This window comes from Rhincodon typus, chromosome 34 (genome assembly GCF_021869965.1).
Source record: "Rhincodon typus isolate 14 chromosome 34, sRhiTyp1.1, whole genome shotgun sequence".
In the NCBI taxonomy this organism is placed as follows: Eukaryota; Metazoa; Chordata; class Chondrichthyes; order Orectolobiformes; family Rhincodontidae; genus Rhincodon; species Rhincodon typus.
In genome coordinates this window covers 8,651,602-8,678,684 of record NC_063365.1, presented here as the reverse complement: position 1 = coordinate 8,678,684, position 27,083 = coordinate 8,651,602, and the positions used below count along the sequence as shown (strand labels likewise).

Genomic DNA, 27,083 nt, shown 5'->3' with positions numbered 1-27,083 from the left:
TGAAAGTGGAGTTTGTTGTAATATCCTGGTTATTATCTTTAGAACAATGGAACAGATTGGAGGATGATGAATGAAAGGGAAGATGCTCTATTATAATTTTATTAGAGTACAACAGCCTATCATATTTCAATATCATTTCCCTTATGACAACCCTTAAAGTCTACATATATATATAATAACTATCAGAAACCCATAAAGTCATTGTTAAAATTGTACATTTTACACAATGTTAGTTCCATGGAACTCTCCATTCAATAACAGCAACTATACAAAATGTCATATCATAGAGTCCCCACAGTGTGGAAGCAGGCTATTCGGCCCAATAAGTCCACACCAACCCCCCGAAGAATACCTAACCCACACATCCTCAATCAATATGGGCGATTTAGCATGGCCAATCCACCTAGCCTGCACATCTTTGGACTGTGGGAGGAAACCCACGCGGACACGGGGAGAATGTACAAACTCCAAACAGATAGTCACCTAAGGGTGGAATCGAACTCGGGTCCCTGGTGCTGTGAGGCAACAGTGCTAACCACTGAGCCATCGTGCTAGTAAACCAGAATATTAGTGAGCACAGGACAACCAAAATTTTACGAACACAATTGTGAAAATATGAATGGTGATACCACAGTTTGGACTGACAGGGATCAGCTGATCTCTTCCATCTCTTGTAGACTCACTCCATCTGATCTCTGTAATCCCCTTTAGCCAAAAAATCTACTGTCAACAATGCATCCCTCCAACTCAAGTCTCATGTGCATCTCCCACTTCCAATGCCTTTCTTTGTTGAGTTGCACTCCTGTGATGTGCCCTGGAATATTTTACAAAATTAAAGGTGATGTATAAGTGCAGATTATTGGTATTCTCAGACAAACATGGAGGACCAATAAGTGGAGTGAGGAAGGATAAATGCAGAAATCATACTGTCCCGCTCTGCTTGAACACTGTGTACAACAGTTTAGTATCAGATTTCCAACCCACACTCCCTGAATGAGTCTCCCCCTTGGGAGCACAGGATTTCTGAATTGAGATGACAGTTACTGATTAAGTGAGGATTTGCTGCAAAGTTTGTGATGCACTTTACACGGTGAAGTACACTTGCTTAGGTATACATAAATTGTTCACAAGCTTTGCCAAAAATGGCACTGGGCTATTCTCCCACCTAAAACAAAAACTCTGTTTCACACAGTCGGTGCCCCTTTTGGCTTGATAGCTGTAAGCAAAGTGAGAGCTAAATTTATCAGTTGAAACTTTACAGAAGACACACTGGAGGTCATATCACTAAGTACATTCAAGAAAGAGATTGATAAATTTTTAAATATTAAAAGCATCAAGGGGCATGGTGAGAAAGTGGGAATATGGCATTGAGATAGAGGATCAGTCATGATCATACTGAATGGTCGATTGGCTCAAAGGCCTGAATAGCCTACTCCTGCTCCTATTTTCTACATTATTCACTTAAACAACGTACAGTACTATATAGAACAGGCCCTTTAGCCCAGCAAAACGTTGGCAGCACATGACACCTTTGTAAACTTTCTAACCACCACCCCTTGACATTCAATGATGTTGCCATTACTGAATTCGCCCACTATCAACATCCAGGGGATTATCATTGACAAGAAGCTCAACTGGACTCAGCGCATTAACAGTGTGGCTACAAGAGCAGGCCAGAAGCTAGGAACACTGCAGTGAGTAACTCATCTTGTGACTCTTCGAAGCCTGCCCACCATCTACAAGGCACAAGTCAGGAGTGTGACGGAATACTGCCCACTTGCCTGGATGGGTGCAGCCCCAACACTCAAGAAGCCTGACACCATCCAGGGCAAAGCAGCCCGCTTGATTGGCGCAACATCCACAAGCATCCACTCCCTCCACCACCGACGCTCAGTAGCAGCAGTGTGTACTATCTACAAGACGCACTGCAGAAATTCACCAAAGCTCTTCAGACAGCACCTTCCAAACCCACGACCACTTCCATCTAGAAGTACAAGGACAGCAGACATATGGGAACACCACCACCTCCAAGTTCCCTTCCAAGCCACTCACCATCCTGACTTGAAAATATATCACTGTTGCTGGGTCAAAATCTCCCTAATGTCATTGTGGGTCAACCTACAGCAGGTGGACTGCAGTGGTTCAAGAAGGCAGCTCACCAACACCTTCTCAAGGGCAACTAGGGATGGACAATAAATGCTGGCCAGCCAGCGATGCCCACATCCCACAAATGAATAGAAAAAAAACTTTAAAGGTTTTGCCTCTATACGGTCTGTATCCCTCTATTCCCTGCCTCATATACCTCTCAAGATACCTCTTAAAGATTGTTGTTGTATCTGCTTTTGCCACCTCATCTGGCTGGGCACCCTAGGCACTTACAACCCTCTATGTGAGCGACTTGCTCTCACATCCCCTTTAAATATTTCCCCTTTTACCTTAAACCTTTAACCCCTAGTATTTGACATTTCTATCCTGGGAGAAAAATACTATCCATTCTATCCATACCTGTCATCATTTTGTAAACTTCTATCAGGTCACCCCCTCATTCATTGACGTTCAAGTGAAAACAAACCAAGTTTGTCCAATCTCTCCTCATGGCTAATACCTTCCAAACCAGGCTGCATCGTGGTAAACCTTTTCTGTACCCTCTCCAAAGCCTCCACATCCTTCCGGTAGTGTGGTAGAACTGTACGCAATATTCCAGGTTTTAGATTAACCCTGGGCTGACCATAATTTCAACCCAACAGTATGCCTTGTTGACTAGATTTTATTTCCTTGGCAATTTACTGCGTCAAATAATTTGCCTAATTGTCTTGCAAACAGTTTGACTCCCCCCCTCCAACCCTTTCCACTTTGAGGCTAAATTATATTTTTATCACAAACAAAGTAAAATCTAAAGCACCTTATGAATTAAAAATGTCTAAGTGATGGACTCATCACTCCAGATCATCTTCAGTCTGTGGGGATCATTTCACTTCACATCATTGTACAAAGAGCGTACTATTTTTGGAGTAAATACAAAAATGGAAAAACAGCAGACTATATAAATGAAAGAAGACATAAAAAAAAGTAATAGAAGGTGGTATAAAGGAAATATGGGGGGAACATGTTGAAAGGATACCCAAACTGACAGCAATTTTATTTCTAAATATATTGAGGGAAAGGAAGTGGAAAAGAGGAACTTGGGCTCATTCAACAAGGACAGTAATAATGGACAATAAGGAAATAAATTATCTACTTTCACAAGAGAACAAAATACCACAAGTGCATGAGAACCAAAAGCTAAACAAGAGGGTGAAATCAGTGGACTGAATATAATTTTCTTAATGTTTGTAATAATGATGCGACTTATGAGAGACCAATTTCCAGGGTCTGCCTTTTATGTTGAAAGGAGTGGATTAGGCATAACGTTCCAAAGCTCTCTGGATTCAGGACTTGCACCAAAATTGCAAGTGTCATTCCAATATTTAAGAAGGGAGGAAGGGACAAGACAGGTATCAGCAGACTTGGAGGTTCGACATCAAATATAAGGAAGTCACTGGAATCAACCAGCTGGGAGAGACTGGCTGAGCAACTGGACAACTCTGAGTTGATCAGGGAGAGCCAGCACGGATTTGTGGTTGACGTTTGACCAGCTGGTTGATTTTTTTGAGTTTGCTAGCATGGTGGATTGGGGGAGCATCCATAGACACTGTAAAAGCAAAATCTTGCGAATGCTGGAAATCTGAAATAAAAAGAGAAAGCACAGTTCTCACAACACAATATCTAAAATTACATGTGATTCCGCAATTGGGCAACAATTGTTGGATAATCTTGAGTATGCAAAGGATTATATTGACAGTCATTCTAGGATTATCAGTTAGACTCATGGTGAGGCGTAGTTATGTAAATAGCAAGTTACAGATATTAACAGATGTCTGTGTTCTTTGCAGAAAGTAAGAACATTTACAAGTCCTATGCCAATTCAACAAAATAGATGACAGCCACTCACTGGTTCATTTTCCAGGGCAAAACTCTGATCAATCAATGTCAATGTACCTGGTTTAAAGTTTAAACTGAAACCCGACAGTTAACTGTCAATCGTCATTAACTGTTGGATTCTTTGTGGCAATCCTCCTGGCAGTCAGAACACACTTGCCAACCAATCAGCACTTTCCTCTGATGCAGTATGAATGTTGTTTTTGAATTTGTATTCTTGCAAACTGTCCTGATGAGTGCAAGATGGAACATTTTGACAAAACACACGTCTTTCTTTCAGCAATAATTAATATTACTTTGGTGTTTGACAGGCATCCTTGCTTTCCTTGAATGTCTTGCATTTATATTGGCTCGAGGTGGAAGTTGGGATTCTCTCATTGAAATAAGAACTAGTTATCTTCTTCTCTAGGACATTATTTAGCTTTGTGATTTATATCCTAAATGTAACCACCAAAATTGCATTTTTTATAATATTGATTTGCTTTCTCATAAGATTAAATTTATGTGTTTACAAAAAATTTAAAGGACTGATCTAATCTTGTATATGAAACACTCAGCAAACATAACTGGTTGCAGGGAGAGATTAACATGCCCTCATAATTTAACCTCTAAACCCCAGTTTCCTTTAGTGGGGCAACATTTTATGAGGAGTTTCACCCAGACCCTTACAACATGGGGAGAATTATAATCTGGAATCATAGAATCCCTACAGTTTGGGGGCAGGACATTCAGCCCATTGAGTCCTCGCCATCCCTCTGAAGAGCATCCCATCCAGATCCACACCCCTACCCCATCTCTGTAATCCTATATTTCCCATGGCTAATCCACCAAGCACATCCCTGGACACCATGGACAATTTAGCATGGCCAATCCACCTAACCTGCACGTCTTTGGACTGTGGGAGGAAACGGGAGCACCTGGAGGACACCCACACAGACACAGGGAGAATGTACAAACACCACACAGACAGATGCCCAAGGATGGAATTGAACCTGGTCCCTGGTGCTGTGAGGCAGCAGTGCTAGCCACTGAGCCACTCCACCACCCCATTAAAAGACAGTTGTTTTTTTGGACAGTCAGGAAGAAGTTGAAGGTCTTGACTGGCTTTCTGGCATTGAGTGAGGGAGCTAGATGGACTTTTCAAACATAAAGTTCCAAGTCCTCGCATCTAACACCCTCTGGCTGATGTTGAGGGAAATTAGTTGAGAGATACACAGGATCCCATTTGCTCCAGGTGAGGAGTTACCATTGTAAAAGCACCACAAACTATCTTCCCCTGTATTGGAGGGAATAAAAAGGATACTTATCAGAATCATGCTAGGGTTTAGAGATTAAATTATAAGCGCATGTTAATCTCTCCAAATAACTAAGGTTTCTTTCCTAGGGCAGTGGAGTCCAAAACTAGAGGGCATAGGTTTAAGGTGAGAGGGGAAGATTTAAAAGGGACCTAAGGGACAACTTTTTCACACAGAGTGAGGCGTGTGAATGGAATGAACTGCCAGAGGAGGTGGTGGAGGCTGGTCCAATTATGATATTTAAAAGGTATCTTGATCAGTATATGAATAGGAAGGGTTTAGCGGGACGTGGGCCAAAAGCTGCAAATGGGACAGATTCATTTAGGATATCTGGTCGGCAAGGATGAGTCGGACTGAAGGGTCTGTTTCCATATTGTACACCTTTATGACTCTACAATTGTCCCTATCTCCTTTCAGCTGTGACGTTTCCTGATGCCTGGGAATGCTGAATGTCTGCTGTAAAATATACCAAGCTCATTAAAAGATTTCACGAACTAACCTGCCTCCTGGGACTCAATTAACTCACCTCCACCCCTTGCCCCATCTCTAGAAGTTCCAGCATGGGTTGTGATTAGAGTTCACTGGGAAGTACGTGCTGAATTTCATCCCGTCGGTTCGATAGATGGGGTTTCTGAGGGTTTGTGAATAATTTCCATGCCGAATAAAAAGCCAAGGAAAAGTGTGCACTCTGTATATTTCCATTAACGTAACACAACATCCCCAACAGGTAACACGTTCGAGGTGACAATGAAGAAGAATTCAGCAGGTTTGGGGTTCAGTTTCCTGCAGATGTATCCAGCAGACAATGACCCAGGAGGGAGTTTGGTGAGAATAAAGAAATTGTTTCCAGGGCAACCAGCAGAGGAGACCGGCCAGATTGAAATCGGGGACGTCATCTTAGCAGTGAATCAAACCCACCTAAAGGGACTATCCTATCAGGTGAGTACTTTACCAGAGGCTGATCCCTTATGAAGCTATCTCTGACCTTTCTTGACTGCAATTGTTCCACATTTGACCTATTTTGACCATATTAATTCTTTTCTTAAATTTGCCCTCAAGGTTTCTTCCATGTTTTGTATCTGTAGCAGGCAACCAAGTCCATCGTTGTATGACCAGTCCAACTGGCTGACCTTTGACCTGAGCAATGTATGAGCAAACTCATCCCTCATACCCCATCCCCGCAATAACAACCAAAAAAGAGTCCCCCTCGTCCTCACGTACCACCCCACCAACCTCCGGATCCAACGCATCATCCTCCGACACTTCCGCCATCTGCAATCCGACCCCACCACCAAAGACATTTTTCCCTCCCCACCCTTATCTGCTTTCCGGAGGGACCACTCTCTCCGTGACTCCCTTGTCCGCTCCACACTCCCCTCCAGCCCCACCACACCCGGCACTTTTCCCTGCAACCGCAGGAAGTGCTACACCTGCCCCTACACCTCCTCCCTCACCCCCATCCCAGGCCCCAAGAAGACTTTCCACATCAAGCAGATGTTCACCTGCACATCTGCTAATGTGGTATACTGTATCTGCTGTTCCTGTTGTGGCCTCCTCTACATCGGGGAAACCAAGCGGAGGCTTGGGGACCGCTTTGCAGAACACCTACGCTCGGTTCGCAATAAACAACTGCACCTCCCAGTCGTGAACCATTTCAACTCCCCCTCCCACTCCTCAGATGACATGTCCATCCTGGGCCTCCTGCAGTGCCACAACGATGCCAGCCGAAGGTTGCAAGAACAGCAACTCATATTCCGCTTGGGAACCCTGCAGCCCAATGGTATCAATGTGGATTTCACAAGCCTCAAAATCTCCCCTCCCCCTACCGCATCCCAAAACCAGCCCAGCTTGTCCCCGCCTCCCTAACCTGTTCTTCCTCCCACCTATCCCCTCCTCCCACCTCAAGCCGCACCCCATTTCCTACCTACTAACCTCATCCCGCCCCCTTGACCTGTCTGTCCTCCCTGGACTGACCTATCTCCTCCCTACCTCCCCACCTACACTCACCTTTACTGGCTCCATCCCCACCTCTTTGACCTGTCTGTTTCCTCTCCACCTATCTTCTCCTCTATCCATCTTCTATCCGCCTCCCCCTTTCTCCCTATTTAGTTCAGAACCCCCTTCCCCTCCCCCATTTCTGATGAAGGGTCTAGGCCCAAAACGTCAGCCTTCCTGCTCCTATGATGCTGCTTGGCCTGCTGTGTTCATCCAGCTCTACACCTTGTTGTCTCAGATTCTCCAGCATCTGCAGTTCCTACTATCTCTGATACAATGTATGAGCATCTTTGTCATGTGTTATGAATCAACGTTTAGTCAGCAGTTAACATTTCACAGAATCATAGAATCCTTACAGCGTGGAAGCAGGCCATTTGGCCCATTGAGTCCACACCAACCCTCCAAAGAGCATCCCACCCAGACCCACCCCTTATCCTATCCCTGCTTTTCCCACCCTAGACGCTGTGGGCAATTTAGCATGGCCAATCCACCAAACCTGCACGTCTTTGGACAGTGGGATGAAACCAGGTACTATTTATAATACAATATGGGCAGATGTCATAATTTCTGTTCTAATCAACTGTGAACATGTTACGTTTGTATACAGAGAAGAGATATTTGAATTAGCCATTCAAACATGTTCTGCGCTTTAGAGCACAAGGATAACCTTAGTTGTAAGCTCACTGACTAGCTAAACTATATTTGATTATATCTGGTTGCACTTACTTGTAAACAAGAACCCATTCATCATTCCTTGACTCCAGCATTATATCTCTGCCAGGGTTTTAATGGTGCCCAGCTATGTTCCGTTCTAGTGTTTATATCATTATTTCAACATGCCAATGAAAATAATTAATGTCATAAATTGAAATAGTCACAGCTCATTCTAATGAATGCCAATGTAGCTTCACTGTGGCGTTTGCATCTATAATTCAGTGTTATTGCAAATAGATGGTAAACTAATCAAGGTTTTTGTTCCAACTGCTATCTCAATTTCAACAGGAGGTACTTCATCTGCTGCGAGGAGCTCCCCCTGAGGTTACAATGAGCATGTGCAGGCCAGCACCAGGAACCCTACCTGAAATAGATCCTAACCTACTGGTAAATTCATTGAATGCTAATGGTTTACAGAGAGTTTAAAGAGTGGATGATGCTTTAAATGTGTACACGAGCCACTTTGGGTGGAGTTGAAGTTCAGGCCATAGATTCATACAGCATGGAAACAGACACTTTAGTCCAAACAGTCCGTGCCGAACACAGTCCCAAACTGAACTAGATCCACCTGCCTGCTCCTGGCCCATATCCCTCCAAAACTTTCCTATTCATGTACCTATGAAATGTCTTTTAAATGTTGTAACTGTGCCCACATCCACCACTTCCTTGGGAAGGTCATTCCACATGTGAACTACCTTCTGTGTAAAAAATTTGCCCCTCGTGTCTTTTTTTAAATCTTTCCCCTCTCACCTTAAAAATGTGCCCCCTTTTCTTGAAATCCCCATCCTAGGGAAAAGACAACTACCATTAACCCTATCTATACCCCTCATGATTTTATAAATCTCTGTAAGATCACCTCTCAACCTCCTAAACTCTGGTGAAAAAATCCCAGTCTATCCAGCCTTTCTTTACAACTCAAACCTTCTATACCCAGCAACATCCTGATAATTCTCTTCTGAACCCTCTCCAGATTAATGATATCCTTCAACTGACTGTATCTATTGAATCCACTGGAAGTGGTGAACAGACAAAGACCCTTTCTGTACCTACTACGTATTGCTTTTCATCCATAAAGCCAAAAGACGTAGGAGGAAAATAGGCCATTCAGCCCATCAAGTCTGCTGCACCATTCAGTGAGATCATGGCTGATCTGGTAACCCTCAACACTACTTTCCGGTCTTTTTCCCATAACGCTGGCTCTATTCCCTTCCTGATTGAAAATCTGGCTGTCTCACCCTCGAATGTACTTAACAACTCAGCCTGGACAGCCCTGTGTGATAAAGAATTCACTACCCTCTGAAAGGAGAAATTCCTCCTCATCTCTGTCTTAAATGGGGCGGCCCCTTAATCAGAGATGATGCTCCCTGGTCCTAGACTCTCCCACAAGGGGAAACAACCTTACTGCATCTACCCTGTCAAATCTCCTAAGAATCATATATACTTCAATTCTTCTTCTCATTCTTTGAAATTCTACTGAGTCCAGGCCCAATCTACTCAACCACTCCTCATAAGACAGTCCCTCCATGCCCACTACCAGCCTAGTGAACTGGACTGCCTCAAATGCCAGTCCATTTTTCTTTAGATAAAGGGCCTGAAACCATTCACAGTATTCCAGCAGTGATTTGACTCATACTTTGTATAGTTTTAGCAAAATTTTCCTATTTTGTTTACGGTTTTTGAGAAGATTTGTAGCTCAGGTTGTGGATGAGGTCGTAGACTTGCTCGCCAAGCCAGTGTGTTTGGTTACAGACGTTTCATCACCCTGCTAGGTAACATCGTCAGCGCGCCTCCGGTGAAGCTTCGGTGTTCTGTCCCGCTTGTTATTTATATGCCTCGGTTTGTTGGGGTGTTTGGCATCACTTCCAGTTCTGTTTCTCAGTGGTTTGTACATCGGGTATAATTCAATGTGTTTGTTGAAGGAGTTCTGGTTGGAATGCCAGGCCTCCAGGAGTTCCCTGGCATGTCTCTGTTTGGCTCATACTATTATGGATGTGTTGTCCCAGTTGAATTTGTGTCCTTCTTTGTCCGTGTGCATCGAGACCAGTGAGAATTGGTCGTGTCTCTTGGTGGTTGGTTGGTGTTTGTGTACCCTATTGTCAGCTTTCTTCCAGTTTGGCCTATGTAATGTTTCTCATAGTCCTTGCATGGCATTTTGTATATTACATTAGTTTTATTGGTTGTGGGTATGGGATCCTTTACCTTTGTCAGTAGCTGTCACAGGGTCGTGGTTGGTTTGTGGGCTACCCTGATACCTAGGGGTCTGAGTAGTCCTGTGGCCATCTGTGATATGTCTCTGATGTAAGGTAGGTTGATATTGTGTCTGGCCGTGTTGTGTCTTCTTGTTGTGGTCTGTCACAGAGGTAATGGTGGATTGTGCTTTTTGGGTATCCATTCCTTTTAAAAATTCTGCATAAGTGCTCCTGTTCTGCTTTGAGCAATTCCGGATTGCTGCAGTGTGTTGTGGCCGGTTTGAATAATGTCCCGACGCAGCTCGGTTTATGGGTGTTGGGGTGGCTGCTGGAGTAATTAAGTATCTGGTCCGTGTGTGTGGTCTTTCTGTGTACGCTAGTCTGGAGCTCCCCGTCGCTCTTACATTCTACCGTTATGTCCAGGAAGGGTAGTTGGTTATTGTTCTTTTCTTCTAGTGTGAATTTTATTCCGGTGAGGATGTTGTTTGTGTGTTGGTGGGTTTCTTCCAGTATTGTGCATTTGATAATCACAAAGGTGTCATTTACATAGCGGATCCACCGACATATAAACAACATCCTCACCAGAATAACATTCACACTAGAAGAAAAGAACAATAACCAACTACCCTTCCTAGACATAATGTAGAATGTAAGAGCAACGGAGAACTCCAGATTAGTGTATACAGAGAGACCACACACACAGACCAGATACCGAATTACACCAGCAACCACCCCAATACCCGTAAACTGAGCTGCATTGGGACATTATTCAAACCGGCCGCAACACACTGCAGCAATCCGGAATTGCTCAAAGCAGAACAGGAGCACTTATATGGAATTTTTAAAAGGAATGGATACCCAAAAAGCACAATCCACCATTACCTCTGTGACAGACCACAACAAGAAGACACAACATAGCTAGACTCACTAATCACTGTACTGTACATCGGAGACATATCACAGATGGCCACTAAACTACTCAGACCCCTAGGTATCAGGGTAGCCCACAAACCAACCACAACCCTGCGACAGCTACTGACAAAGGTAAAGGATCCCATACCCACAACCAATAAAACTAATGTAATATACAAAATGCCATGCAGGGACAGTGAGAAGCATTACATAGGCCAAACTGGAAGAAAGCTGTCAATAAGGATACACAAACACCAACCAACCACCAAGAGACACGACCAATTCTCACTGGTCTCAATACACACGGACAAAGAAGGACACAAATTCAACTGGGACAACACATCCATAATAGTACGAGCCAAACAGAGACATGCCAGGGAATTCCTGGAGGCCTGGCATTCCAACCAGAACTCCATTATCAAACTCATTGAATTATACCCGATGTACAAACCACTGAGAAACAGAACCGGAAGTGATGCCAAACACCCCAGCAAACTGAGGCATATAAATAACAAGTGGGACAGAACACCGACGCTTCACCGGAGGCGCGCTGATGATGTTACCCAGCAGGGTGATGAAACGTCTGTAACCAAACACACCAGCTCGGTGAGCAAGTCTGCAACCTTTTCTATTTTGCTCTTCATTCTGTTTGAAACAAAGGCCAACATTTAGCATTGTCTCCTCATATATGTTAATAGCAAAAAGGCTGCTGAAATGATTCTTTATGTTTGTAAGCCTGAGGCCTTGATGTTGGTGGAGAGCAGCCTCAGGGATTTGCTTATACATTCACACAGTTACCACTGTTCATATGCTCACCCAGGGACACATACTTAGTCCAAAACTAGACGGCATAGGTTTAAGGTGAGAGCAAAAAGATATGAAAAGGACCTAAGGGCAACTTTTTCACAGAGGGTGTATGGAATAAGCTGCCAGAGGAATTGGTGGAGGCTGGTACAATTACAACATTTAAAAGGCATCAGTTTGGGTACATAAATAGGAAGTGTTTAGAGGGATATAGGCAAAATGCTGGCAGATGGAACTAGATTAATATAGGATATCTGGTCAGCATGGACAAGTTGCACCCAAAGGTTCTGTTTCTGTGCTGTACAACTCCATGACTCTTTGAGGTAGATGTCATGGTAGATGTAACGCAACTTTCTATTAATTCTATAATCTAGTTGAATAGCCAATTCCAGATATATTTCTTAAATCAACCTGTTCAGAGTAGTTATTGCACACCTCTGGGCCCGATAGGACATTAACCCTGGCTTACTGGTCTAGAGGTAGGGAAATAACTGTTGTGCAACAAAAGCAAAATAAGTCAATTCGACAAATCCCAAGAAATGATGAAATGAAGAAGGTTGAATGAGTGTTCAAACCCAAATTTTCCCAGAGTGAGTCTTCCCCAGGTACCACCAGATGATCAGTTTAATGTTGGATAAAATGCAGTATTAAAGACCCTGATAAGCAGTTTTAAGCCTTACTTCTCAACATAAATCTACTGCCGGACAGTTTTACAATGTTATATTAGATCATTTACAGTAAAGGATAGTGATGTATTTTTCACGTTTCTCATGAGGATTGACAGAGAACTGTTGGAACGTACCCAGTAAGGCCTTGGCCTTTCTTTATATGCATCTGATCAAAATATGCAGACTGTGCATCAAACTTCTCTCTGTCTTGCTGTGTTTTTAAATGCTAGACTCCAGTTTCTTCGCCAGTGAAAGAGTTGTCTGTGCTGACTACAATTGATCCACAGCTGATTCGAGGATCTGAACTGGATGAAGATGAAAAGAAGCCCCGAGGTTTCCCTCCACAGGACCACCCATGGGATTCAAGTGATCAGGAGGGCACTGGTGATGTCATTCAGGAATCTATGGAGCAGCATTTCCAAGATATACCACTTGACACACCAAACATGGAATTAATCAGTGCTCTAGCTGAAGACCTGAGGCAGAACTGTTACTCAACCTGTGACTTAGATGTCGCAGTGCCAAGCACAGAGAGGTAAGGATGATCAATCTCTGCTCTTGTGGATTTGCTGTTGTTGAAAAGTAGCCAGCGAACAGCGTGAAATTCATTCACAGATAAACACAATATTCCTGGTAACAATCAGATCTGAATAGTAGACACTAACTGCAAATCCTGATAAATTATATTTGCATATTCAATTAAGCAGCACTAAAAATCTTAACAGTTGATTAGGTGTTATCGACTCAACGAAGTGTGGGTTTCACTGCCAAGTTGGTCTGTTCATAGTGTAAAGTGCACATGCCACTCCCCTCTCCTGAAACTACCTGTACCAGCTGGAAGATATGGCATTGCCAACATGTGCAGGTTTAAACCTTTCTTTAGCATGCATTCAAAGGCTGTAGGTTCAAACTGGTTGGGCCAACATTTATTGCCTATCCTTGATTGCTCTGGGGAAGGTCACATCTTGAAATGGTGCAGCCCACAGGGAGGTTAGGTGCACCCAGTAATATTAGGAAGGGAGTTCCACGATTATGACCCTGCAGCAATGAAGGAACCATGATGTAATTCCAACTCAGGATGGTGTATGGCTTGGAGGGCGCCTTGCTGGTGGTGGTTATCCTGTGTATCCCCATTGCCCTTGGCCTCCTAGGTGACAGAGGTCATGGATTTGGAAGAAACCTTCATGAGTTACTGCAGTGTATCTTGCGGATGGTACATGCTGCAGCCACTGTGTGTGGGTAGTGAATGTTGAAGGCTGTGAATGTGGTGCCAATCAAGCAGGCTGCTTTTTTCTGGATGTTGGTGAGCTTCTTGAGTGTTTTTGGAGCTGCACCCGTCCAGGCAAGTGGGGAGTATTTCATCACACTCCGCACTTGGGCCTTGTACATTGTGGGCAAGCTTTTGGGGAGAATGGAGATGAGTTACACAGTGCAGGATTCTTAGTCTCTAACTTGCTCTTGTGGCTGCAACATTTATATATCTAATCCAGTTCAACCTTCTAAGTGTACCAGAAACAAAGACAGCTATACAGTTATAAGTGCCAATTGTAAGGCAGCTTTGGTATGCATTAATGTTCCAGTTATGGTGGCAGTATCGTCTTCTGTAAGCATGTCAAGGCTGGAACAAACAGAATGACATACATTTATATATTCTCTTTACCGTAGATAAAAAATTTACAGTGAATCAAAGAAGGAGATACTAGGACAGCGGAGTCCTTCGTTGGTCAAAGTGGCAGGCTTTATGAAGTATTTTAAAGAAGCAGAGGGAGGAAATCCCAGAGCTTGAGGCTGTCAGTGGTGAGGGGAAGCGATTAATAGATGCAGAAGGATGGGATGATAAATACAATCTCGTAACCCTGAAAACACTTACGATTTTGCTATTCTACAGAATCAGCAAAGAAACATACTTTTCAGTACAGTTACCATGAACACAATGTTCAAAGTCTATTTCTGGTTCAGCTGGATGTTTTGAATCATTATTGAATAATTTCTCTTCGTTCAACCAGCAGCGTTTAAGATGCTGATTTATTAAAGTTAAATTAATTCAAGAATTATATGAAATAAAACTTTAATATTCATTTACTAACACTCACAGATGTGAAATTTATTATCCACAAATGTCAGGGATTGACCGAAACTTCACTATGGAAATGTGCAGCTCATTTAGAATGGTGTTGAGAATGAGCGCAGCAACAGTAAAACTAACCCAGTCAGTTGGCAGGCTTGTCAACTGATGTAAAATTCCTTTCTTCTTTGAGCTGAATAGACATACCGTTGATCAATTTGCTGAGCAAAAGTCAGAATTGGCACTTCTTCTGACATATGTCTTGCACTTCAGATGTGGAAGTGTTTTGATTGACAGCTGCAGTGTTAGCAGTTCCTACATGCACTAAATGCATCAGAACCCTGGAGAACAATTACAATCGAGAATCATTATGAGACCTATTTGTATGGTTGCACGCTACAAACCACAGATGCTGATTTTGCTTTTCCAGGTTAGACAGATGGAGTATTTGCCTTCTGTTTATTTATCGGTTTTAAACCTTTAATGTCTATCTCTGCATTGTTATAGATAGACCCTGTGTCTGCGTGGGTTTTCTCCGGGTGCTCCGGTTTCCTCCCACAGTCTAAAGATATGCAGGTTAAGGTGGATTGGCCATGCCAAATTGCCCATCGTGTTCAGGGATGTGTAGATTAGGTGGGTTACCCATAGGAAATGCAGGGTTTTGGGGATAATGTTGGGGGGTGGGTCTGGGTGGTATGCTTTTTGGAGGGTCGATGTGGACTTGATGGGCTGAATGGCCTGCTTCCACACTGTAGGGATTCTATGTTTCTTCATTGGCTGCAAAGCTCTTTGTGAAGGTCCCATATGACAGGCTAGTTGAAAAGGTAAAAGCCCATGGCAATCCTGGTAAATGTGTCGAATTGGATCCAAAATTGGCTTTAGTAATGGGAAACAATAATGGTCGATGGCTGCCCTTGTGAATGGAAAGCTGTTTCCAGTGGTGTTCCTCAGGGTTTGGTGTTGGGACCCCTGCTGTTGTTTTATACATTAACAATTTAGGCCTGAACGTGGAGGGCACAATTGGGAAATTTGCAGACGACCCAAAAGGCCACATAGTGGATAATGTAGAGGATAGCTGTAAGCTCCAAAACCATATAGGTGGATTGGTGGAGTGGGCAAGAAAGTGGCAGATGGAGTTCAACTCTGATAACTGTGAGCTAATGCATTTAGGGAGGTCAAACAGTAAAAGGGAATACACAATAAATGGGAATATATTAAGAGGAGTAGATGAAGTGAGAGATCTTGGCGTGCAAGTGCACAGGTCCCTAAAGGTAGCAGTCCAGGTAGATAAGGTTGTAAAGAAGGCAAATGGAATGCACTCCTTCACTGGCAGAGGTATAGAGTACAGAAATAAAGATATAATGATGAAACTGTATAAGACACTGGTGAGGCCACACAGGACTATTGTGTGCAGTTCTGATCACCGCATTACAGGAAGGACGTAATTGCTGTTGAGAGAATGCAAAGCAGATTTACTAGTATATTCATTAGCATACAAAATAGTGAGGGTAAAGATAGAGTAGACAGGAGGGACCTGTTTCCCTTGAGAGAGAGTTCAACAACTCAAAAGAGTTCATGATCTCTTTTTACAAAACCAAGAGCCATCGATTCATGCTCAGTGGCAGAAGTATTAGAAGGGACATGAGGAAAAACTTTATTACGCAGAGGCTGGCTGGTGCCTGGAATTCATTCTGTGTATTAAGTGTGGAGACAGATACCTTAAACTCTTTTAAGAAGTACCTGGATCTGCACCTTATGCGCTGTAAGTGGCTTGGCTATAGGCTGTGTGCAGGAAGATGGGATTAAAAAGGGCACCTGGGTGTTTTTGGTTTGGCATGGACAAGATGGGCCAAATGGCCCCCTGTGCTGTATCATTTCTGCGGCTCTTTGGAGAAGTCTGTTGGCCTTACAAAATGCTCCAGAAATGCAAGTCTTTTGTAAAAAGATTATTTAACATGGATTTTCGATTTATTTGTCTTCTTCCTTCCCCAGATCCTTCCTCCCTTTTCCAAAGTATAGGCTTAACCTGTTGCTTGGAGTTTCATTGCACTATAAGCTCTGGTAGTTAGAGTGGGGCCTTCACCTACACCCAGGCCTGGGCTCTGGTTCAGTGAGCAAGGGTAAGCTAATTGAGGTTGGTTGGCTCGCCGAGCTGGTTTGTTGTTCCGCAGACGTTTCGTTACCGTGCTTGGTAACATCCTCAGTGCAGCCTCTGATGAAGCATCGGTGTGTTTTCCCACCTGGTTTTTAAACTCTGGGGTCCATTGCGATGGATTGCCTCACTTCCGGGTTTCCTTCGTAGTGGAATGTATATGGGGTCGAGTTCAATGTGTTTATTAATAGCATGCTTTGTGGAGTGCCATGCTTCCAGGAATTCTTGTGCTTGTCTCTGCCTAGCCTGTCCCAGAATCTTGGTGTTGTCCCAGTCAAAGTCGTGGTTCTCCTTGTCCATGTGGATTGAGATGAGAGAGTATTGGTCGTGTCTTTTTGTAGCCAGTTGGTGTTCATGTACTCTTGTTGTTAGTTTCCTTCCTGTTTGTCCGATGTAGTGTTTCTCACAGTCTCTGCAGGGGATCTTGTAGATGACATTGGTCCTGTCCATGGTGGGGAGTGGGTCTTTAGTTTGGGTGAGCACTTGTCGTAGGGTTGATGTGGGCTTGTGTGCCACTCTGTTGCCCATCGGTTGTAGAAGTCTTGTGGTGAGTTCTGATGTGTTCCTGATGTAGGGTAGTGTAATCAGTGTGTCGGGGCGTGTAGAATCTTTCTGATGCTTTGCCTGTAGGCATCTCCTGACCCAGTTCTTTGGATATCCATTATCCTTGAACACTTGGAAGAGATATTCTTCCTCCTCTTGGCGTAGTTCCATGTTGCTGCAGTGTGTTGTTGCCCTTTTAAATAATGTTCGCACGCAGCTTCGTTTGTGTGTGCTGGGATGGTTACTATTGAAGTTCAATACCTGGTCTGTGTGTGTGGCTTTTCGGTGTACTTTCGTTTGCAGTTCCCCATTTGTCTTGCGCTCTACAAAGAAGGTGCAAGCACCTAGTCAACAAATCACCCCACTCCATCCATTCAGCCCAAGAATTCCTCAACTCCATCAAAGATATAAAGATACAGGATGAAGAGACCATGATATCGTTTGATGTCACCATCCTATTCACATCAATAGACAAGGGAAACAATGACAACACTACTTGAACAAGAACATGACCCCAGTGAAAAAGTAGAGTGCAAGACAAATGGGGAGCTGCAAACGAAAGTACACTGAAAAGCCACACACACAGACCAGGTACTGAACTTCAATAGTAACCATCCCAACACACACAAACGAAGCTGTGTGCGAACACTATTTAAAAGGGCAACAACACACTGCAGCAACATGGAACTACACCAAGAGGAGGAGGAATACCTCTTCCAAGTGTTCAAGGATAATGGATATCCAAAGAACTGGGTCAGGAGATGCCTACAAGAACAGCATCAGAAAGATTCTACACGCCCTGACACACTCATCACACTACCCTACATCAGGAACACATCAGAACTCACCACAAGACTCCTCCACCGCTGGGCATCAGAGTGGCACAGAAACCCACATCAACCCTACGACAAGTGCTCACCCGAACTAAAGACCCACTCCCCGCCATGGACAGGACCAATGTCATCTACAAGATCCCCTGCAGAGACTGTGAGAAACACTACATCGGACAAACAGGAAGGAAACTAACAACAAGAGTACATGAACACCAACTGGCTACAAAAAGACACGACCAATACTCTCTCATCTCAATCCGCATGGACAAGGAGAACCACGACTTCGACTGGGACAACACCAAGATCCTGGGACAGGCTAGGCAGAGACAAGCACAAGAATTCCTGGAAGCATGGCACTCCACGAAGCACGCTATTAATAAACACATTGAACTCGACCCCATATACATTCCACTACGAAGGAAACCCGGAAGTGAGGCAATCCATCGCAATGGACCCCAGAATTTAAAAACCAGGTGGGAAAACACTCCGACACTTCATCAGAGGCTGCACTGAGGATGTTACCAAACACGGTAACGAAACGTCTGCGGAACAACAAACCAGCTCGGCGAGCCAACCAACCTCAACACCCACAACCCGAGCTAGAAATCTACTCCAAAACCTTAAAGGGTAAGCTAGGCCCAAAGTAGGTCTGAGCAGGAATCTAAGGACCATTACCATGGCAACAGGAAAAGCAGTGAGCACCTGCAGTTAGAATTGAGCATTTTGTTTGTTATAAAGCCAATCTCACATAAAATCTTTAATCCATTGCTCAACACAGATGTTGGAATTCTTAAAAAGACAATTTTTAACCAATGTCACTAAATAAAACTAAAATAAAATAAATGGCTGTCAGTTTGCCTCATGGTGTAGTCCTGCTTCATTGGAATGGAGATCCAATATCTATGAAGGCCCTACCGGAGAGAATAAACCCTAAGACAGGTGTAAACAGCTTCCCTCGGACTTAGCGAAAACCAAGATTCGCAGGATACAACCATGGAAGTATAAACCATTCAGATGTTAATTGGTAAGGCGAAATATGTGGGAAAATGTGAGTTTATGCATTTTGTCTGGAAGAGCTGGATGTTATTTAAATGGAGAAAGACTGTAGAAGCTGCAACACTGTGGGATTTGGGGGTCCTTGTGCATAGAGCACAAAAGGCTAGCATAGCCTGAAACTATACAAAGCACGAGCAAGAGCAACCTGGAATATTGTGAAAAGTTTTGGCCCCTCCCCAGACTGTTTTATGAGGAGAGTTTGAGTAGTTTGGGCCTGTACTCATTCGCATTTGGAATAATGAGAGGCAACATTGTTGAAACAAAGAAGAATCTTAGGGGACTTGACAGGGTTAATGCGGAGAGATTGATTTCTTCTTGGGAGAGTCTGGGACCAGAGGACATCATCTCAGATTATTGAGTCACCTAGTTTGGACTGCGGAGGAATTTCTTCTCTCAGAAGGTAGTGAATGTGTGGAATACTTTACCACAGCCTCTGATGTTGGGTTGGTAAGTATATTCACGACATGAGGGGGGCATGTCTTGAATCAAGAGTCATGGGGTTGGGCAGGAAAGTGGAGTTGAGAATTGTAAGATTAACCGTGATCTTATTGAACAGCAGAGCAGACTCGATGGGCAAATGGCCTATTTCTGCTCTTACGGTCTTAAGGTCTTTTGAAGAATGGGTAAGCTCATTTTCATCCCACAGTATCATTAGTTTGGGTCAGTGACCACTGATGGCAAACTGGATGAAGTGTCTACAAAAATAAAAGCAGGCTGCCACTTGTACTTATGGCTTAAAATTTAATGTTAAGAAGTTAATATTGTTCCATTTGCAATTATTGTTGTTTGATCATTGATTAAGAGTTTTCTAGAAAATGCAAAGAATGTTTTTGATGATTTGGGAATAAATAAACCTCTTTGGTGTCTACAAGAATGAAGATACCTTTTATTAACACATATCTTGGCCAAAGTATTACCATATTCCCCATACATGCTTTAAATTCTGAATTACTTCATGTTAGCTTTTATCTGCTTGTTACTCTCGATTTTTATTTTTCCTTAGTTTTTCACCCTTTTTGTCTCAACCTTCTCCTTTGTTAATGTCTCCTGTACTGTATCTGTCCCTGAAATCTCTAATCATAAAACTATCTGCTGGAGAGCTCCATATTGTAATGAATGTTATAAAGACTTTTATGATGACGTCCAATCCTGGTTTCTCAGTTATAGAAAGGATATTATTAATCTGGAGATGGTTCAGGAGAGATTTACCAGGATGTTGCCAGGTATGGAAGGTTTGAGTTATAAGGAAAGGGTGGATAGGCTGGGACTTTTTTCACTGGAACATAGGAGGTTGAGAAGTGACCTGATAGAAGTTTATAAAACAATGAGAGGTAAAGATAGAGTTAATGGTACTTGTCTTTTCCCTAGAATGGAGGATTTCAAGACTAGGAGGCATATTTTTAAGGTGAGAGGAAAGAGATTTAAAAAATAAATGAGGGGCAATTTTTTTACCAGATTGTCATTTGTGTGCCTAATGAACTTCGTGAGGAAGCGGTGGATGTGGGCACAGTTACAACATTTAAAAGACGTTTGGATAAGTACATGAATAGGAAAGGTTTGGAGGGATATGGGCCAGGAACAAGCAGGTGAGACTAGTTTAGTTTGAGATTATGTTGTGCACGAACTGGTTGGACTGAAGTGTCTGTTTCCATGCCGTATGACTCGGTGACTATGACTCTATGATAGCATGGCTCATTTTATTTCACTGACAATTCTTCATTCTTCATAAACAATCATTTCTTTCAACCTGATTTGAAACAGAACTGTACAAATCACAATAAATTTGTTATCTTTGGACTGAGATACAATTTTGTGTTGACTATAGAAGAGATCCTTCATTTCGGACATAACATGACAATGCAGCCTAATGAAAACTGTTCTCGTACATTTCTCCTTTACCAAGACTCTGGTCGTGGCATTCACGAATAGAATAGAATCCCTGCAGGCCATTCGGCCCAACAGGTCCACACTGACCCTCCGAAGAGCATCCCACCCAGACTCACTCTGCCTACCCTATAACCCTACATTTCCCATGGCTAATCTACCTAACCTACACATCCCTAGACACAATGGGCAATTTAACACGGCCAATCCACCTGTACTGCATATCTTTGGACTGTGGGACGAAACTGGAGCAGCTGGATGAAACCCACGCAGACACGGGGAGAACATGCAAATTCCACACAGACAGTCACCCGAGGCTAGAATTGAACCCGGTTTCTGGCGCTGTGAGGCAACAATGCTCATCACTGAGCCACTGTTCTGCCACATTTTTAAAACCCTTAAAGATTTCTAACATGAGGCCATAGTTTTTTAATTAGTGTAGAATCCCTGCAGCTTGGACACAGGCCATTCGGCGCAACAGAAATGAGGGCTCATTGGGAATTTGAACCCATGACATCTCACACATCAACAAATATACAAGACCCAAAGCGAGAACCATACCCCTAAACCAACGAACCATCTCCAAACCAATGAGCCCTTCATATTACCACTAAAGATTGCATTTCACTCAAGCAATGTTCTTTTTATCACTTTATGGGATGTTTTTCCTTATAATTATAGTATTTATAATCTGGTCCAGTTTCTGGCACACTCTGCTAGAGCCCCAGTCAATATTCCTTCATTAAAAATCACCTTTCAAAGCAGTCTAACAGGTCATTATTCCAATTGCCGTTTGCCAATACTGCTGTATTCAAATTAGCTTCTGTGTTGGCCGATGGAAATCAATGCCTACACTTCAGAGTAATCCATAGTGTGTGAAGTACTTGGGGATGATCTCACAGAGAAGCAAAGGTGACATGGGGAAGCACTGTCTGCACAAAATTGCTCCTATCTGGAATACACTGCCTGAGAGGTGGAAGAAATTCAACAACACCTTTCAAAGGGGAATTGGCAATTGGACTTGAAGGGAATGGAACTAATTGGAGAGCTCTAAAATAAAGAAGATATCGTAGAATCCCTACAGTGTGAAACCAGGACGCTTGGCTCAACGGTCCACACTGATGCTCTAAAGAATATCCCACCCAGACTTACCCCATCCCTCTAACCCCACATTTCCCATGGCTCATCCACCCAGTCAACACATCCCTGAACATTATAGGGCAATTTAGCATGGCCAATCCATCTAACCTGCACATCTTTAGACTGTGGGAAGAAACTGGAGCACCCGGAGGAAACCTGCACAAACACAGGGAGACCTTGCAAGCTCCACACAGACAATTGCCCGAGGGTGGAATCGAACCCGGGTCCCTGGTGCTGTCAGGCAGCAGTGCTGCTGTCTCACAGATGGGTCTTGTCCTTGCTCTATCAATCTAAGGTTTGGGTGTCATAATGTTAACTTACTGAAGTGCTTTTCTTTCACTGTAATAGGTCTGCAATTTTTGCAGACCAGTTCAATTGTTGTTGGGTCAAAATGGTAAAACTCCAACACAGAAGGATGTTGTGAAACTTGAAAGGGTTCAGAAAAGATTTACAAGGATGTTGACAGGTTTGGAGGATTTGAGCTACAGGGAGAGGCTGAGGGGGTGACTTTATAGAGGTTTATAAAATCATAAGGGGCATAGATAGGGTGAATAGACAAGGTCTTTTCCCCACAGTAGGGGAGTTCAAAACTAGAGGTCATAGATTTAAGATGACAGGGAAAAGATTTAAAAGGAACATAAGGGGCAACTTTTTCATGCAGAGGGTGGTGCGTGAATGGAATGAGCTGCCAGAGGAAGTGGTGGAGGCTGGTACAATTACAACATTTAAAAGGCATTTGGATGGGTACATGAATAGAAAGGGTTTAGAGGGATATGGGCCAAATGCTGGCAGATAGGACTAGATTTATCCAGAATATCTGGTTGGCATGAACGAGTTGGACCGAAGGGTCTGTTTCTGTGCTGTATATCTCTACGAATCTATGACATTCGGTGTACCTACACCACATTGACTGCAGGGTCCAACATTTACACACTACCCCTTTCTCAAGGGCAATCTTTTTTGGAAATTTGCCAAAGTTGCATTGTTTTGCTCTGCACTTTCAATTAAACTTGAAAGAGCACAGCAACGATTGCTCCTTTTTGGATCTGTTTTCTTGTTTACATTACCTTTTTCAGATCAAAGTAGTTTCCTATTCTTTTCAAGAAGAAAGTGCATTACCATTTTTCAGAAGACTGTCAATTCACTATCTAAGCAAATTATTGCCCAAGCCATACAGAGATATGAATCAGCCCGAGGAACTATCGTATTATCTTCTGTTTCAACTGAACCGTGTCAATTAGATTTCGTTTTCCATTATGTATGTTGTCAAATCCTGGCAAATGTCAAAGAATCCTGAAATAACTCCACAGAGGCCGGTATCCTGTCACCAAGTCACCCTTTATTTACGCAGGCATGGTACTGGTCTCTGGTCCTGCTTCCGCAGGGCCAGCTCTCAGAGTGAATAGAACATCTGATTCTCCTGTTTATATCTGTCAGCCAGGGCTCCCTGATTGGACCAAATTAACAACCCCAATCAGGGAACCATATTTTCTGAGGCTGACCTCATTCCAATCACTACAAATCCCAATGACTGCCACACTTCCTTCTAATCAAGCAGGATTCATTAAGCTATCTCATACCCTGTCTGTTGTCAGTGTTAAAGGATTTATGAATCTATATAAAACAGCTTTAAATGCCCCTCTTGTCATTCGGTCTTTAACTGAAGTGCCATTCAGTACAAATATGACTTTCTCAAATAAATGGTGATAAATACACTGTATCCTCATTGTGTGAAGGTGAACATAAAAGACTAGTTGTGACCAGTTACAAGTGTAGTTTGCGAGAAAACAGAGTTAATGTTTCGGGCCCACTGATGCAGGTCTGGCAGCATCTGTGGATCCTCAGAACTTATGATGATTTAGCTTTCTGATAAAGTGCATGTGCCTTTAAGGCTACTAAACCCAAGCCTATATTTCATACAAGAGATGGTATTAAGTAAACACTGGGTGATCCATACAGACGTATTTAAGAGATTGTGGATATCGTAGCTCTGGCACTTTGTGACACTGGACAGTTTCTCTGTCTCTGTACTTTGAAAATAGATGGGATGTGTGCACCTGAAGTGTAGCGTGGGCATGCAATGGATAGGAAGTTAAATAGTCATAGTTTTTTGGATGTTTGCATCATTTTATAATCATATCCCTAAGCAAGTCAGATCTGCCTCTCTGTTCAGTTCATTCGTTGCTGCAATACTGAGCATGCTTAGTCACTTATTGGTGTACACCTCCTCCTACCGCCCCCTTGATCATGACCCCACCCCTGAGCACCAAACCATCATCTCCCAAACCATCCACAACCTCATCACCTCAGGTGACCTCCTACCCACGGCCTCCAACCTCATCGTTCCCCAACCTCGCACTGCCTGCTTCTATCTCCTTCCCAAAATCCACAAACCTGAATGCCCTGGTCGACCCATTGTCTCCGCCTGCTCCTGCCCCACCGAACTGATCTCCAACTATCTGGACTCCATTTTCTCCCCCTTGGTCCAGGAACTCCCTACCTATGTCCGTGACACCACCCACGCCCTCCACCTCCTCCAGAACTTCCAATTCCCCGGTCCCCAACACCTCATCTTTACCATGGACGTCCAGTCCCTCTACATCTGCATTCCCCACGCAGATGGCCTTAAGGCCGTCCGCTTCTTCCTGTCCCGCAGGCCCGATCAGTCCCCCTCCACTGACACCCTCATCCGCTTAGCCGAACTCGTCCTCACCCTCAACAACTTCTCTTTCAATTCCTCCCGCTTCCTACAGACAAAGGGGATAGCCATGGGTACCCGCATGGGCCCAAGCTACGCCTGCCTCTTTGTAGGTTACGTGGAACAATCCCTCTTCCGTACCTACACCGGCCCTAAACCCCACCTCTTCCTCCGTTACATCAATGACTGTATCGGCGCCGCCTCGTGCTCCCACGAGGAGCTCGAACAGTTCATCCACTTCACAAACACCATCCACCCCAACCTTAAGTTTACCTGGACCATCTCTAACACCTCTCTCCCCTTCCTGGACCTCTCTGTCTCCATATCGGGCAACCACCTAGAAACCGATATTCATTTCAAGCCCACCGACTCCCACAGCTACCTAGAATACTACTCCTCCCACCCACCTTCCTGCAAAAATGCTATCCCCTATTCCCGATTCCTTCGCCTCTGCCGCATCTGCTCCCAGGATGAGGCATTCCACTCCCGTACATCTCAGTTGTCCTCGTTTTTCAAGGACCGTAACTTCCCCCCCTCAGTGGTCGAGAAAGCCCTCAACCGTGTCTCCCACATCTCCCGCAACTCATCCCTCACACCCCGTCCACACAATAAGAACCAAAAAAGAATCCCCCTCGTCCTCACGTACCATCCCACCAACCTCCGGATCCAACGCATCATCCTCCGACACTTCCGCCATCTGCAATCCGACCCCACCACCAAAGACGTCTTTCCCTCCCCACCCTTATCTGCTTTTGGAGGGACCACTCTCTCCGTGACTCCCTTGTCCGCTCCACACTCCGCTCCAGCTCCACCACACCCGGCACTTTTCCCTGCAACCGCAGGAAGTGCTACACCTGCCCCCATACCTCCTCCCTCACCCCCATCCCAGGCCCCAAGAAGACTTTCCACATCAAGCAGATGTTCACCTGCTCATCTGCCAATGCGGTATACTGCATCCGCTGTACCCGGTGTGGCTTCCTCTACATCGGGGAAACCAAGCGGAGGCTCGGGGACCGCTTTGCAGAACACCTACGCTCGGTTCGCAATAAACAACTGCACCTCCCAGTCGCGAACCGTTTCAACTCCCCCTCCCATTCCTCAGACGACATGTCCATCCTGGGCCTCCTGCAGTGCCACAACGATGCTACCCGAAGGTTGCAGGAACAGCAGCTCATATTCCGCTTGCGAACCCTGCAGCCCAATGGTATCAATGTCGATTTTACAAGCTTCAAAATCTCCCCTCCCCCTACCGCATCCCAAAACCAGTCCAGCTCGTCCCTGCCTCCCTAACCTGTTCTTCCTCCCACCTATCCCCTCCTCCCACCTCAAGCCGCACCTCCATCTCCTACTGACTAACCTCATCCCGCCCCCTTGACCTGTCCGTCCTCCCTGGACTGACCTATCCCCTCCCTACCTCCCCACCTACACTCACCTTTACTGGCTCCATCCCCGCCTCTTTGACCTGTCTGTTTCCTCTCCACCTATCCTCTCCTCTATCCATCTTCTATCCGCCTCCCCCTCTCTCCCTATTTATTTCAGAACCCCCCTTCCCCTCCCCCTTTTCTGATGAAGGGTCTGGGCCCGAAACGTCAGCCTCTCTGCTCCTATGATGCTGCTTGGCCTGCTGTGTTCATCCAGCCCTGCACCTTGTTGTCTCTAAGTCATCCTGCAATCAGTTAGTCAGGATGTTAGCCTCATTGTGCTCAGTTTGACTAACTTTGGAAGCTCTTAATTCAGATTAAATTAAATTTAAATGATATGCATCAACAATGGAATAGACACAAAATACTCTCATTTATACCATATAATCCTTTAAAACTGTGGGGCAATTAATATTACCTTCTACTCTTTTTTGGCTCCCAGCAGTAGTTGCAATGAAGATTTTATGTTGCTGGGGACAGGAATTTTTTCTGTGTAACTTTTCTACATTGGAAATCTGTTTAATCAAAACATGTCTATGTTAAAGGAACACATTGGAATTTCAGAAAACGTAATATCTTTTACTGGTATAAAACAGAGCAAATTCACCTCAGTTATGGTTTGTAAAAATAAATATTACTGAGTGTAATAGGAACTGGATACACAGAGGCTATATGAACCATCTATAAAACAGAGCAGGTTCACCCCAAATATGGTTTGTAAAAATAAATATTACTG

At 44.0% G+C, this 27,083-nt stretch overlaps 1 protein-coding gene across 1 annotated transcript in view; it reads left to right on the top strand.

Annotated features, from left to right (window-relative positions):
* The window catches only part of LOC109933096 (tyrosine-protein phosphatase non-receptor type 13-like), a 94,892-nt gene that overhangs the window by 61,302 nt on the left and 6,507 nt on the right, over positions 1–27,083 (top strand). The window contains exons 16-18 of the mRNA XM_048616181.1: positions 6,001–6,212; positions 8,271–8,369; positions 12,786–13,090. Coding sequence (XP_048472138.1) covers positions 6,001–6,212; positions 8,271–8,369; positions 12,786–13,090 — 616 coding nt within the window. The remainder of the gene's footprint in view (positions 1–6,000; positions 6,213–8,270; positions 8,370–12,785; positions 13,091–27,083) is intronic.